General features: G+C 31.1%; 4 protein-coding genes across 6 annotated transcripts in view; 3 read left to right on the top strand and 1 right to left on the bottom strand.

Moving 5' to 3' along the window:
* The window catches only part of LOC104788541 (ribonucleoside-diphosphate reductase small chain A-like), a 3107-nt gene extending 2690 nt beyond the window's left edge, over positions 1 to 417 (bottom strand). The window contains exon 1 of one of the 2 annotated variants that reach the window (XM_010514319.2): positions 69 to 417. In XM_010514319.2, coding sequence (XP_010512621.1) covers positions 69 to 234 — 166 coding nt within the window. In that variant the 5' untranslated portion in view covers positions 235 to 417. The remainder of the gene's footprint in view (positions 1 to 68) is intronic. The other variant, XM_010514312.2, reaches the window with a different exon arrangement.
* Positions 1726 to 3596, top strand: LOC104788536 (endo-1,3;1,4-beta-D-glucanase-like). Its single transcript, XM_010514311.2, has 7 exons — positions 1726 to 1945; positions 2028 to 2049; positions 2269 to 2395; positions 2630 to 2720; positions 2812 to 2901; positions 2996 to 3096; positions 3219 to 3596. The coding sequence occupies exons 1-7, from the start codon at positions 1792 to 1794 to the stop codon at positions 3357 to 3359; spliced, it is 726 nt and encodes a 241-aa protein (XP_010512613.1). The 5' UTR covers positions 1726 to 1791; the 3' UTR covers positions 3360 to 3596.
* LOC104788526 (protein DETOXIFICATION 19-like) lies at positions 4658 to 7277 on the top strand. Its single transcript, XM_010514299.2, has 7 exons — positions 4658 to 5025; positions 5452 to 5996; positions 6105 to 6191; positions 6282 to 6338; positions 6424 to 6662; positions 6751 to 6869; positions 6953 to 7277. Exons 1-7 carry the CDS (start codon positions 4750 to 4752, stop codon positions 7055 to 7057), a joined length of 1428 nt encoding a protein of 475 aa, XP_010512601.1. The 5' UTR covers positions 4658 to 4749; the 3' UTR covers positions 7058 to 7277.
* Positions 10909 to 15753, top strand: part of LOC104788516 (protein DETOXIFICATION 19-like) — an 8260-nt gene continuing 3415 nt past the window's right edge. Inside the window, exons 1-7 of one of the 2 annotated variants that reach the window (XR_002032760.1) lie at positions 10910 to 11283; positions 11470 to 12014; positions 12163 to 12249; positions 12386 to 12442; positions 12535 to 12773; positions 12861 to 12979; positions 13059 to 13492. Coding sequence is in view for 1 of the 2 variants with exons in the window: in XM_019227713.1 (XP_019083258.1) it covers positions 11005 to 11283; positions 11470 to 12014; positions 12163 to 12249; positions 12386 to 12442; positions 12535 to 12773 (1207 nt within the window). In the remaining variant the exon portion in view is untranslated. Of the gene's footprint in view, positions 11284 to 11469; positions 12015 to 12162; positions 12250 to 12385; positions 12443 to 12534; positions 12774 to 12860; positions 12980 to 13058; positions 13493 to 15753 lie in introns of those variants that run through there. The other variant, XM_019227713.1, reaches the window with a different exon arrangement.

Genomic DNA, 15753 nt, shown 5'->3' with positions numbered 1-15753 from the left:
AACTGTAACCATAAGCGTAATCCAAATTCGAAGGGGGGGGGGGGGGGAATAGAGAAAACTAAACGAACCAGTCCAGAAACTAGCCTCAGCCTTCTTATACATCTCCCAAATCGATTTGTACCTAACGGGAAACATAGTGAACCTCTGGTTCTGCGCCATCAAAAGCGGCTCTTTCGATTCATCTTCTTCTTCTTCCTCCATGTCTCTTCTTTGACCATCCTTCAACGAACCCATTATCACTAAACTAATTCCTCTCTTAATTTCAAGGGTTCTTTTTTCTTTTTATGTGGAGAAACAGAGGATTAGGTATACTGTAGATGGGGAAAAAAAATTGAAAACCCTAAACAAAAACCCTTGGGAACCGACAAAACAAAAATTGGTTTTGTCTATACGCCTCCTCGTGATCTTCCGACGTGATTTTCAAGGCAACGGTTGTGTATAATGAAAAGAATACTTATCTTGTTAACCACACAAAAAAAAAAAATAATAATAATTAGTGGAAGCCACGTAAATAAGAACTTGTCCACTATTTTACTAACAAAACATTGTACAATGACTACTTTACTGTCACAATATTGTTGGCCATCTAGTTTTTGTGATGATAACACATTTTTAGATTTTAGTTCTTGTTCATCATCGCCTCACTATACGGTTTTGGAACTTGGAACACTATTCAACATTCAATACAATCTAGTAATGAAATTATTTTTCATTAGTAGAAAAATACTGTTTTTGTAAGTTAAATCTCTTGAGTCTTGACTATGAGATTTAATTACCCATTTGAATGATTAGGATTTACCTAATCACATAGCAAATGTCTAAACCAAAAAGAAAAAATCATTTTGATGAATTAGAAAACTATGATAGAAACCACGCAAAAAGTTTGTCCACTATTTAGTATTTACATATATTAGAAAACTATTAAATTTTGTGTTTTGCATTTTATTAATATATTATTTTATTTGATATAAACTAAAAATAAGAAATAAACTGGAAAATTGTTTCATAAATTTGCATCCTAAATACAAAAAATAAGTAATACGCTCTCCGTTTTTTTACTTATCATTTTAGACTTAAATTTTTATTTCATATTACTTTTTATGTTTATAATGCAACTTTATCAATCAAATTTTCAGTTTTATTCATCACTTTAGTTTATTAATTACTTAAAACAAATAATATATGAATAAAGGGTAAAACAGAAAAATAAATTATTTTTTAATATCTGTGAAAATATCTAGAATGACAAGTAATATAAAATAGAAAGTGTACAAAACAAAAATTTAACTTTACAATAACAACTAAAAAAGAAAAAATAACAAACATTGTACAATGACTACTCTACTGTCACAATATTGTTGGTCATCTAGTGTTTGTGATGACACACATTTTTAGATTTTAGTTCTTGTTCGTCATGATACACGGTGCTGGAACACTATTCAACATTCAATACAATCTAGTAATGACATTATTTTTCATTAGTAGAGAAAATAGTGTTTTTGTAACTTAAATCTCTTGACTATGAGATTTAATTACCCATTTGACTGATTATAATTTAGCTAATCACATAGCAAATGTGCCAATATTATTTTGAGCAAATCAGAAAATCAAAATCAGAGAATCAATACTATTTTTCAATATTATTTTTATTTAACGCACGTGGGTTTTTGTAGGTGGGAAGATTAGATTACGCACACGTACGTATTACGTGGGTGTTGCGTTGAAAACAGAGGTCCCAAAACGGGACAGAGGAGGAGGAAGAGTTCTTGTCTTTTAGTTCGGCGAAGAAAGATGTCGGGTCATCATCATCAGTGCACCGAGAACCCACCTAATCTGGATCCAAATAGCGGGTCGGGTCATGTCGAGAAACTGGGAAACCTCGACACTTACGTCTCTGGTTCTACTCATTCAAAGCTTGCTGTTCTTCTCGTCTCTCATGTTTTCGGTAAAATCCTTTTTCACCTTTCTAACGAGTTTGGGAAATCTCTCTGTATTTGAGAAATCTATTAACTTTTTTTTTACGGCAGGATATGAAACTCCAAACCTGAGGTACCGTCCGTACCAGAATCTTTACTTGATCAGCTTGTTGGTTTAAAGTGTATTCCTTCTTTACTGGATTTGAAAGTTTTTAAGAGTCTTTGTTTGAATGAGTTACAGTTTGTATCATTTGCTGTTTGTACATAGATTTGTGTTAGTGTCTCTAGCTCAGTGCTTAGGTTCATTGTTGTTGTAACTTGTCTTGGTTTTTTTGCTCTTACTGTGATACAGGAAACTTGCTGACAAGGTTGCTGAAGCTGGATTCTATGCCGTGGTTCCTGATTTCTTCCATGGTGATCCTTATAATCCCGAGAATCAAGATCGACCGCTTCCTATATGGATAAAAGATCATGGACAAGTTAGTACTTTCTCTTCCTTTCTATCAAGTGTTCCGTCCTTAGTTTTTCTCAAAACATGAAGTTTGTTCTCAAGCTTGAAAGTGGTGTAAATTATTCGTACCTTTCCAATGTTATGCCAAAATGCTATCTCTCTTTGTTGTTGACTACAAAGCAAAGAAAAAGACAATGGTTTAAACTGTTATATATGTGTGACTGTGTCGCTGTATCTGAACCCAGTACATTGGATTCTTTAGGAGAAAGGGTTTGAGGAGTCAAAGCCAATAGTGGAGGCCTTGAAGAACAAAGGCATAACTAGTATAGGAGCAGCAGGGTTTTGTTGGGGTGGTGAGTTTGGTTTTCCTTGTTCCCAACATGGTCCATGGAAATGAGCGAACACATGACTTTATCTTTCATGTTGTGTGTTTATTAATCTCAGCAAAAGTTGCGGTGGAACTAGCAAAGCAGAAGCTTGTTGACGCTACTGTTTTATTACATCCTTCTCGTGTTACGGTGGATGATATCAAGGGTAACTACATCTTTTAATATGTTCTGATCATTAGTTAGCTAGTTCCCTTTTATTTATTGTGATTATGACTCTAATCAATACATAATGGAAGCAGGGGTCAACATTCCAATTGCTGTGTTAGGAGCTAAATTCGATCAAGTATCTCCTCCAGAACTTGTGAGACAATTCGAATATGTTTTAGCTTCTAAATCTGAGGTACCTTTTCTCAGCTCTATATCGTTATACAAGTTAATATTTTCATTATTACTTACAAAAACACCATTAGTAGTTTGATGTGTTCTTCAAGTAAATAATATTCATTTAGTGACATGTTTCAGGTGAAGAGTGTTGTGAAGATATTTCCAAGTGTCAAACACGGTTGGACTGTTAGGTACAATGAAAATGATCCATCAGAAGTTGAAGCTGCAGAGGAAGCTCACAAGGACATGCTCGCTTGGCTCACCAACCATGTCAAGTAAGAGAACTTGGAAAGATCTATCTAAGTTTTGGTTTGCACATAACCAGAGCCCAGAGGAGACCAAAAATCATGTCTGTTACTATTTAAATTATATATGTAACTAGTTTTATCTTCTTTACGTTGCCTTGGTATGTTCGTGGCTAGTGTTTTCTCAAAATGTTTCATTCTCGGAAACATCAGCATGTGCTAGTTTAGTTGTATTGATATTGAAATAATGACAACCCCCAATTAAAGTCAACTGCATTAAAAAAGAAAACTATACATTTAAATCTCGCTAAATTGGAATTATATCATTTGGGGTTATATATCTCTATAAATTGATCAATTAGCTCTATACTTGACAAAATGGTCACTTTTCAACTAATGTCTAGGAAAAAAGAGTTGTTAGGTTCACCAGCGTCTATTGAATGATTAGTTTGATGATTAAAAAATAAACTCATTTCATAAATATGGATTAAGGTAGTGATATCTAAGATTAGTATATTTCTTAGTTGTTTTCTAGTTGATGAGTATCCATGGTTTAAAAAAAAAGACATGAAGATGCGTAACCATGATCTGGAGAGATGAGCTGTAGAGTCAGGTAACTTTTGGAAATAAAACTATCTTCCAAAAGCCATAGTCAGCAGATCAGATAAAGTGATCAACGAAATAAACGAGGCATATTTGTGAGGTGGAAACTTGATCAATCAATATGTTATCTATTTCAAGGAGATACACGGTTAAAAACTCTACTATAAATAATACACATATATCTGTATATATAGCTAAAATATTAATATATGGTTTTAGTGTTTTTTTTTCTTAATGAATTTTTGTTAGAACTCATCACTAAAGTTATCTTGTATCTTTGAAATTCTTTTAGTATCGTCTACAAAGTTATCACAAAAATTGCTAATTTATTTTTCATAGTTTTTAAATTCTGAATAAATATCATATTTTTATTTTGATAGTTATATAGATTTTTTAAATAGAACAATTCAGGTTGTTATTTATTGTATAAATATAAGTGAATTCGATCTATTATGGTTTTTGTTATTCATTGTCAAAACAAGTTGTTTTTTTTTTCTTCTTCTAAATATTAATTTTCAAGTCTAAAGCATGAAGCACGTTCTATTTTTTTATTGTCTAAATTATATTTTATTTAACTGTTATGAGTAATTGTGCTCTGTTTTTGAGCTGTCATGCTCTGTTCTTTGATTTCATGAATCTTTTTATATTTATATTAAAGAGACGGCAAAAATTAAATTAAATTAAAATAAAAATTACTATTAATTAGAATTAGTGTAACGTTACTGCGTCCATGTCTTGTTTATCTCTCTTATTTTGTTTTTTTTTCATTCTTCACCTGACCAAATACACAGTTCTCATCTTCAAACTCTTAACCAAAACCAATGGCTGATCCCACAACGCTCTCTCCGTTGTTGGATGACCATGAAGGTGAAAGAGATGATAGAGGGAGAGGAACATCAACTTGGGTTGAAAAGCTGGTTGACGTGGAAGAAACAAAGGCTCAAATTATCTACTCTGTGCCAATGATATTCACCAATCTTTTCTACTATTGTATCCCTTTAACCTCTGTGATGTTCGCTTCCCACCTCGGCCAACTCGAGCTCGCCGGTGCCACCCTTGCCAATTCTTTCGCCACCGTCTCCGGTTATGCCTTCATGGTACCATCATTTCTTATTTTTTGGTCAACTGTTACCATCATTTCTTTATTCCTTATGGTTTGTGACTTTGTCTTCAACATTTTTACTTGCAAAAGTCATCCATTTCTCCAAATTATTCCACATAAGTTTTATAACCTTTTATTGCTAAAAACATGAATCAAAACTTAGACTAATCCCAAGAGTGTAGAATAACTTTTTTTCTTTCTATTGTTATTAGGGCGTCTTGTGTGACCAGAGTTCTAATTGCTATTTAAGGCGTCTAGATAAGTTTAGGAGCTTTGCCTCTCTGTTTTTTTTTTTTTTTTTAATTTTCTTGAAAGTTTTTGTCATATATTTTTTTATAACGATATCTTCAAGAACATATGGCCAATGGTATAACATACATATATTTGTTTATGACATACATTAATGTTTCTTGGTTATAAGATAGGATTAAGTGGAGCACTTGAGACGTTGTGTGGACAAGGCTTCGGCGCAGAAAACTACAGGATGTTGGGGATTCATCTACAATCATCTTGCATCGTCTCATTGGTCTTCACCATCCTCATCACCATATTCTGGTTTTACACAGAATCGATTTTTGTGTTTCTCAGACAAGATCCTAGCATCTCAAAACAAGCTGCACTCTATATGAAGTACCTAACCCCCGGTTTGGTGGCTTTCGGGTTCTTACAAAATATTCTGAGATTTTGCCAAACACAATCGATCATTACTCCTCTAGTCATCCTCTCATTTATTCCCTTGGTGGTTAATGTTGGTGTCGCATATGTTCTGGTTTATGTAGCTGGGTTTGGATTCATTGGTGCTCCAATAGCTACATCTATTTCAACGTGGGTAGCATTCCTATCTCTCGGAATTTATGTGATCTGTTCAGAAAATTTTAAGGAAACATGGACTGGATACTCGTTGGAATCATTCCGTTACGTCGTAATGAACTTGACATTAAGTATCCCTTCCGCTGCTATGGTATGGTAAGTTTGTTAACCGTTATATTTAGCCTAGTGGCTTGTGCACTTTAATGTTGTTGAATTTCTTTTTAGGTTTTGTTAAAGCTTAAGAGATTATATTGTGTGCAACAGTTTGGAATATTGGGCGTTCGAGATTCTTGTGTTCATGGCAGGAGTGATGCCAAATCCGGAAATCAATACTTCTTTGGTAGCTATATGGTAACTTTTTATATCACTATTTATTAATTAGTTGATTAATATTTACGATCATAGTAGCTCACTCTGTGTAATGTTATTAAATAAATTCAGCGTCACCACGGAATCGATTAGCTACATGTTAACATATGGACTTAGCGCAGCTGCAAGGTTTGCTCATCTTATCTAGTTTCAAATGTGTACATAATCTTGTATAAATATTGTTTTGGAAATGTAAAACTTGATAATGTTGCAGTACCCGTGTGTCCAACGAACTTGGAGCTGGAAATATAGAAGGCGCAAAGAAAGCGACTTCTGTGTCCGTTAAGTTGTCTTTAGTTCTTGCTCTCGGCGTAGTGATTGCCATACTTGTAGGTCATGATGTATGGGTTGGTTTCTATAGCAATAACCTTGTGATAAAAGAGGAGTTTGCATCAATGAGGTTTTTCCTTGCTGCTTCTATAACTCTTGATTCGATCCAAGGTGTTCTATCAGGTAAAAAGATCCAAGAAATATTTTTTATTATTTTCTCTAATCATCAAACACACGGTTAATTTAACTCGTTTATTTTAATTATTTATAGGAGTTGCAAGAGGATGTGGATGGCAAAATGGAGTCACGGTTATAAATTTGGGAACATTCTACTTAATTGGAATGCCTATTGCTGCCTTTTGTGGTTTCAAACTGAAATTATATGCCAAGGTAAATGCTTGACTCTCTTATGGAATTGGTAAAGTTTGTTTTCTTGTGTTATCTTTTGACTCATTACTTTTTGGTGAAAACAGGGTTTGTGGATTGGTATGATATGTGGGATATTTTGCCAATCCTCATCTCTCTTGCTCATGACAATTTTCCGGAAGTGGACAAAGCTTACTGATGCTACGGTCTGAAAAACCTCTAGTTCCGATTTTTCCAGGGAGGGACATTTCGTTTAAGTTTTAATAAGCAATATGGAATAAAAATATTTTTGAGAAAAAAATTTCGATTTATCATTGGGAGAAGACTATGTCATTGTGGATCAGATAACTCGTGATTATTTTATAAACGCGAAGTTATAACTTATCTTTGTTACTTTTTACATGATTATAAGCTGGTCACTATCAAAATCAACGTTTTAAACTAATTCCCTTCAAGTAAACAAGATAGCCAAATAATTCAACATTTTTTTATATTATATGCAAATAAATAGAAATTTTTATCAACTTTACTTTGAAAAAAGATATTTCTAAAAAAAATTACCAAAACTGAAATCATCAAAAATATTCAAAAGTGTTCCAAGAGTTAGATAACAGCCCTCAACTATTTTCAATAAAATTAATAGCTCAATATATGTCTCTTATTATTTATTTTTTGGTACAACATCTCTTAAAATTTTGGGTTAAAAAAATAACTGTACCCTAATTCTGTAACAGTTAATTATTAGAACCCCGTTTTTAATCATAGAGATAAAAAAAATGTGACTAATATAGTCAAATCTAATAAAAATATATAATGCTTTTTTGAAATTTTTTAATATATTCAATACTCTAATTTATAAGTATAAACGTTAACGTATATAGCTTTTCTTTATAAGCTAGTAAGCTGTCATCAAATTAATATAATATTTTCATTGATTAACTAAAATAAAATAACAGTTCATTAGAAACACAATAGGGTAAAGCTTTTCAATTTTATGTATGCTTTATTTTTCTAAAATAGTTAATAGCATGATGTGAAATATGAGTTTTAAGAAGAATAAATCTATATAGTAGCAATCTGAATAAATATCACCAAAGGTTGTGTTTTTTCAATAGTACATTTTGGATAATTTTCAAAAAAATCTGTAGAAATTTTAAATTGTGAGTTTTATAAAAAGTTGCGATTGTTCATTGTTGAGTTGTGTATATTCGATAGACCAAAACTAGAATAATAGTGTAGATGGACCCAACCTTACCTTCCATCCACTCCGGCTTAATATATTCATATCTTTTCAAATCTATATATATTTGTTTGTTTAAACTGTTTTAATTTTTTTGTCATGACACACAATAATATAAAATATCAATTTCAACGGTTTTTACAGATCTCTAAATTATTCTCTAGCATTCATTCTTTTAAAAGTAAATAAATTCCTCCAATTCTTGATTTAATAAAAGATTTTTGGAAAGATGAATCTAATTTACAATTTTTAGTTAAATACATATATATATATATATTTAATGAAAATACTAAAGTTTTTTTCCAAGAGTATGATGGATTATATAGAGCTCTTTTGGATGTGACTTTTAAATATGGTAATAAAGATGTCTTCTATTTAAAAGCAGTTTATATGAATTTGTAGGTATAATCAAGTGCAGACACAACAATTGTAATTTTTCGTAGTGTTTTTCGTAAAAAAATTGTTTTTTTCTTTGTTTTTTTAATACAAACAGTTGTATCTGTTCATTATAGAACTGTGTCTTTTCACTATATTTTATTTATATTTTTTCATCACAGCTTTTCGTTTGAATAGTTGTCTTTATTTAAATAGTCATGCTTTTTGAACTCTCTTTATATTTGATCCTTCAATATTAACTAACAAGTTCGTTAAAACAAATTTTCCATTTTATGTTGAATCTAAATAATTGAATATTAATATCTAATATTCAACATTATTTTATAATCTAACTAAAATTACAAGAAATGATTATAGCAGTAGAGAAATTTAATAACTTAATATAGAATTTACAGTTGCATCTATTTATCGTAACTTTTTATTAAAAATAAATATTTTAATATTTTAAAATAATAATAACTATCTGAATAAATAAATGAGAACAACAATTCGACTTTTTGTAGTACTTTTGTAAAAAAAATTGCATTTATATTGTTTTAAAATTCAAACAGTTATATTTGTTCATTGTAGAATTGTATCTTTTCACTATATATTATTCATATTTTTTCATCACAACTTTTCGTCCTAAGAAGTGTGTCTATTAAATAGTCATACCATTTGAACTCTCAATATATTTGTCTCTTTATCAATAACTAACAAATCATTGTCTGTTAGAAACAAAAATTTCGTTTTATGTTGAACTAAATAATTTGAATATTAGGATCTAATATTCAATGCTATTCAATAATCTAACTAAAATTTTAGAAATGATTATAATAATATTGAAATTTAATAAAACTAAATATAGAATTTACAGTTGCTTCTATTTACCGTATTTTTTTAAAAAAACTATTTTTATATTTAAAATTAATTTTATTTTGTTTTTAAGAGTTGTGTAATTTAATTTTAATTTTTCGTTGATACAGTTTAAATATATTTTTAATTATAGTTATTTAATAGAAAATTACATTTACTCATTACAATCATTAGTTTAATATTCTCACTTAGGACCACTTTGTCATAATATTTTTTTAATCATAGCTCTTTACCGTAATTCTTCATGAAAATATCTTATATTTATAATACTTTAAACAATACGTTTTGCAAAGTTGTGTCTATTCTACATAAGATTTTTTGTTATAACTTTTCATTTTGATGGTTGTGTTTTTAGTAACAGTTTATGTATTCAAACTATATTCTATTACATTCAAATAATTTCATAATGTATAATTTTAAAGTTTGATTTTTTTTTTTCTAAAATACTTCCTTCGCAACATCGCGGGGTCCGAGTCCTAGTAATATAAATATTAGTTTTAAAGAGAAAAACTAGGATTTCACCCGCGGTACACCGCGGAACTAAACTATAAATTATTGTATTTTAAATAATAATTTTTAATTTATTTAGTTTTCAAATTATTCATTTAATTAAATTTTGTCTAATTAATTTAGAATTTTGTTTAGAATTTTTTTTTGTCTGGAATATTAAGAATGTGTTATAGTATGTGTAATATTTTGTAGTTCATATACTAAATAATATATAAGTTAATTTTTCAAAACTATGATTACAAATCTATAGTATATATGAAATAAACTAATAGTTTTAGTGTTGGTTCTATAGTACAAACCCGCCATGCTAGGCGGGTCATGCAACATGTTCAAAGATTTTTAATCCGCAAAAACTCATCATATGAAACCCGTGAATGTAAAAATTAGTTTTAAATACGTTGAGATCAATGCGTTGAGATAAAAAATCTCGGCCACGAATCCTCCTCCAAGATCGAAAATCAATTCGTATTGATTAGGCCGATTGTTTAGGAAATTTGTGTATGGAGAAAATTTTGTTTTGTAAAATTGCAAACTTAATACTAATTAAATTAATTATAAACTTAATACTTAATGATAAAGAGAGTGGTTCCAATTGTTTTGGAAATATATTTAGGATGGGAAATCTTGTTTCAAAAATAGAAACTTAATAGTATTAATTAATTAAAAAAAACAAATTAATAATTAATGCCAATGGCATACTTGTAAATCTGTATGAACTTCAGGATTTATTTCATAAATGTGTTAAAAAATGTATATATATATAGTTAATTAATATCGAGATTAGTTATATGGATTCAATGCATTCAATTTTTTTTTCGTTTAGATTTGGAAATTGTTTTAACATGTGTCAAAATGCGCATGTCCTACATGTACCATTTTTACATAAATGAAAAGCTTTTTTTTTTTTAGACAAACAATTGAAATGTACTTTTTAACAAAAAAAAAACAATCGAAATGTATTTATAATTAATATCGCAATAAAAGGTAGAAATGAGGGTGGGAAAAGAGATTGGACATGTGTTTATATTTAATGAACTGTTTCCGAGTCCATCTCTTGTTTAGCTCTTATTTTTTTTGTTATTCTTCACTTTGCCAATTCACAATTCTCATCTTCAAACTCTTAACCAAACCCCAAACTCCTTCCAACAAGAAGATCCAATGGCTGATCCCACGACGAGCTCTCCGTTGTTGAATGACCATGAAGGTGGAGAAGATGAAAGAGGAAGGAGAAGATCATCAACTTGGGTTCAAAAACTGATCGAGGTGGAAGAAGCAAAGGCTCAAATTATTTACTCTCTGCCAATGATATTAACCAATCTTTTCTACTATTGTATTCCTATGACTTCTGTGATGTTTGCTTCTCACCTCGGCCAACTTGAGCTCGCCGGCGCCACCCTTGCCAATTCTTGGGCCACCGTCTCCGGTTTTGCCTTCATGGTACCATCCATTTCTCTGAAATTATTTATTCCATATAAAAAACGTTTTATGACTTTTTATTGCTAATTCTTTATAGTTAACACCTGAATCAAGACCTAGACTAATCCCAAAAGTGTACAAAACCTTTTTCTATATATATATATATATATATATATATATTGCTATTTAAGGTCATAAACAGTTTAGACAGGGTTAAGTGGAGCACTTGAGACATTGTGTGGACAAGGCTATGGTGCAAAAAACTACAGGATGTTGGGGATTCATCTACAATCATCTTGCATCGTCTCATTAGTCTTCACCATCCTCATCACCATATTCTGGTTTTTCACGGAATCGATATTTGGACTTCTTAGACAAGATGCTAGCATCTCAAAACGAGCTGCACTCTATATGAAGTACCAAGCTCCTGGTTTGCTCGCTTACGGGTTCTTACAAAATATTCTAAGATTTTGCCAAACACAATCCATCATTTCTCCCTTAGTCATCTTCTCGTTTGTTCCCTTGGTTATTAATATTGGTACCGCATATGTTCTGGTTTATTACTCTGGCCTCGGATTCATTGGTGCTCCAATAGCTACATCTATTTCATTGTGGATAGCTTTCCTATCTCTTGGAACTTATGTGATCTGTTCAGAAAAGTTTAAGGAAACATGGACTGGATTCTCGTTGGAATCATTCCGTTACGTTGTAATAAACTTGACATTAAGTATCCCTTCTGCTGCTATGGTATGGTAAGTTTGTTGACTATTTATATTTGTGTTAGTTAATGTCATTATCACATTCGGGTTCAAACCAAATAGTAAACGTTGCTGAAAAAATGAAAAATTAAAATAATTCCTACGCTCGTTGAAGCTTAAAGGACTATATTGTGTTCAACAGTTTGGAATATTGGGCGTTCGAGATTCTTGTGTTCTTGGCAGGAGTGATGCCAAATCCGGAAATCAATACTTCTTTGGTAGCTATATGGTAACTCTTTTTTTTAACTGTACAGTTAACACTTTTTTGTGTGTTTTGTGTGTTTTTGTTTTTTTTAAAATTTTTTTATTTATTTATTATTATTACATCAAAGTAGCTCACTGTGTAATGTTATAAATAAATTCAGCGTCAACACGGAATCTATTAGCTACATGTTAACATACGGACTTAGCTCAGCTGCAAGGTTTGCTCATCTTATCAAATAGTTTCAAATGTATACATCATCTTGTACATATAAATATTGTTTAGGAGATGTTAAACTTGATAATGTTGCAGTACCCGTGTGTCCAACGAACTTGGAGCTGGAAATGTAAAAGGCGCAAAGAAAGCGACTTCTGTGTCCGTTAAGTTGTCTTTAGTTCTTGCTCTCGGCGTAGTGATTGCCATTCTTGTAAGTCATGATGGTTGGGTTGGTTTGTTCAGCAATAGCATTGTTATAAAAGATGAGTTTGCATCATTGAGGTTTTTTCTTGCTGCTTCTATAACCATTGATTCGATCCAAGGTGTTCTATCAGGTAAAAAGATCCGAGAATCTTATTGTATATTTTTTTTAAAATAATCAAGCACGGCAAATTAAACTCGTTTATTTTAAATATTTATAGGAGTTGCAAGAGGATGCGGATGACAGCGTGTTGTCACGGTTATAAATTTGGGAACATTTTACTTAATTGGAATGCCAATTGCAGCCTTTTGTGGTTTCAAATTGAAGTTTTATGCCAAGGTACGTAAATGCTTGACTCTCTTATGAAACTGGTAAAGTTTGTTTTATTATGTTTGACTCATTACTTTGGTGAAAACAGGGTTTGTGGATTGGTCTCATATGTGGGATATTCTGCCAAACATCATGTCTCTTGCTTATGACAATTTTCCGGAAGTGGACAAAACTGTACGCTGCTACGGTCTGAAAACTCTAGTTCCACTTTTTCTAGATCAAATCGGTGAATTAGCAAACCATCTTCAAATTTGGAGGTACCCAGTTGTTTGAGTGTGCTTAGTCTGTTGGGGACCAAACTATCTAACTTTTTTCCTTTTACCTCGAGGGCCGGGGCTCTAGGAGTTCCTCATGCCGTCTTCGATTACGTTCGTGCCAAATGATGTGATCTGCAGCTTGAAACACATATCGAAGGATGAATCTGTGCAATAATATTTTAATATAATTTTGTTGTTTATTTAAATTATCAACAAATAAAAAAAAAAGCCATTCACAATAAAACACATTTAAAGGAGTCTCTAAGTAGAGACTATATATTCTCAAATTAAAACATCATCTCCCTCTCATACTTTATTTTATTTAGTAGTATCATTTAAATAAAGGTATCTAATGTAGATACTTCTAATAGAGGTGCTCTTAGACCATCTCCATTCCTCATTTTATTGTAAGTGTCTTTAAACAAATTTAATTATTAATTTTAAAGGATGTAAAAATATCTTTTAAATGTCTTAAATGTCTACTTGAATACATTTTCATCTACACTACAGACACTCATCATAAAATAAGAATAAAATTAATAATTAAAAAATGTTAAGACATTGGACAAATATATGGGATGAAGATGCCCATAGAATTTTGTTACATTTTACACGATTATAAGTTTATAACTCGTCGTCATTGATCGAATGACTGTTACATCAAAGAATAATATAATTAATTAATTTACGTTGTGAATTTGGGGTTCAAGAATCAGTTCATGCAGAATGAGCTGATCATAAGTTCATAACATGTGTATCAGTGTATGGGTACATCTACAAGACTACAACTTACTGTTCCTTGCGTCTAAAACACACCATATTAATTTGCCGTACATGAATATGTGAATAGCTATGGATTCGTGCAGGCAGGCATAACTTTATGGTTATGAACTTATGATGAGAACATGTACATGTGTATGTGTGATATTATACCAAAAATAATTAAGGTTATATGATATATCACGGTTTTTACGGTTTTTAACCATGATAAAAGTGTGCTTTTTGAGTCTTTTGATTTGTTTTCTAGGTTGTTTTAGAGTCTTTACATGTTTTTTAGGATTTTGGCACGGATGGAGCGGAATGAAGCAATTTGGATCATTTTGGAGCATTTAACCGAAGAAAATCAACTTAGAATCAATTTAGAGTGGCGGTGTCGATCGACACCGCTATAGCATCGATCGGCATCTCAAACCGACGAAAGAGCCAAGTTTTGGAAGTTTTACAATTTTGCCCGAAGTTTTCCACAATTGCAACACAAGCCCTAAGATGTGTTTTAGGATATATATATATATATATATATATTGTTTTTGGGTTTTAGAAACCTCAAGTTATTTTTCTAACAGCTTTTTGAGAAAGAGATATTGAGAGCTTTTGAGAGAGACGGATCAGAATTCTTTTGTAGAGAGAAGATTTCTAAACTCCCTCTTTTACTTTTGATATCTATTCCATGTTATTCAGAAATATGTTTTGTTCTTCATTAAACATGTCTGAGTAGTTTGTTTGTTAGGTTCAGAGTTTTTCACAGGGTTTTTATGATTTATTAGATCAGTGATTTTTAGGGTTCATTATCTTTTATAATCTTCATCTTTGGTTGTTCTTCACATTAATTATTGATTGATCACCTAGAATTAATATCTTAGGGAAGTAAATTGATATGAGTATATAATTATTTTCCTGATTAAACCATTGATGAGCAAAATTACTTTTTACAAAAAGATTTGATTTAGTAATTTTGTGAACTTATCTAAACCTGTTTTTAAAGCTGATTTTTAATCTTGAATCTTCAAAGAGATTTGGATTTTTTGGTTTTAAATTTAGATAATATTTGCAGTGAGAACTGATTTATTTCACAAAAGTGTTTAGAGTCATATATCTGATTTTAATTACTTGAACTTTAATTATTTATTGATTTAATAATTCATAACTGCCTGAGAAATTCCCTAGACCTAACCTTTTGATCTTCTGATTTCACAACACTTTTATTTAATATTTTGCATTGCTTTTATTAATTTAAACCAACTTGTTGAGTGTAATAACAAAACTCTACAATTTATTGTGTTTGATTTTGAATCTCTGTGGATTCGATCCCTAAGTACTACAGTGATCTCTTGTTTGAGAGAGTAGCTCCAGGAATTAATTTGAGCATATCATTATAGATCCGTGTTCCTTAAACACTGTTTCAGATGAGTTATGTTCTGATTTCTAGGACCCTTGTGGTAATATGATCGGTAACACAACTTTCGTGAACTGTCTGAGTCATCAAAACCACTTTAGGAGATATATATAGACTATAGTTACAACCCTTGAAACAAATTTTTGTGTGCTCTTTGGAAGTCTAACAAGAGCCATTGAGGAAAACTGAAATATTTCTAAGTGTAAGGAAGCTAGAACTTGCGAAAGAGGAGAAGTCAACTGTTATAAAAGTACATTGTTCAATATTTACATGCACCCTCTTTATCAAGAATTTCCCCTCCAGAACTTGTGAGGCAATGCGAAGATATTTTCGCTTCTTTTTTTTTTTTTTTT

This window comes from Camelina sativa, chromosome 1 (assembly GCF_000633955.1).
Source record: "Camelina sativa cultivar DH55 chromosome 1, Cs, whole genome shotgun sequence".
Taxonomy (NCBI): domain Eukaryota; kingdom Viridiplantae; phylum Streptophyta; class Magnoliopsida; order Brassicales; family Brassicaceae; genus Camelina; species Camelina sativa.
The sequence above is the reverse complement of the archived record's forward strand: the minus strand, read 5'-3'. Positions and strand labels throughout refer to the sequence as shown.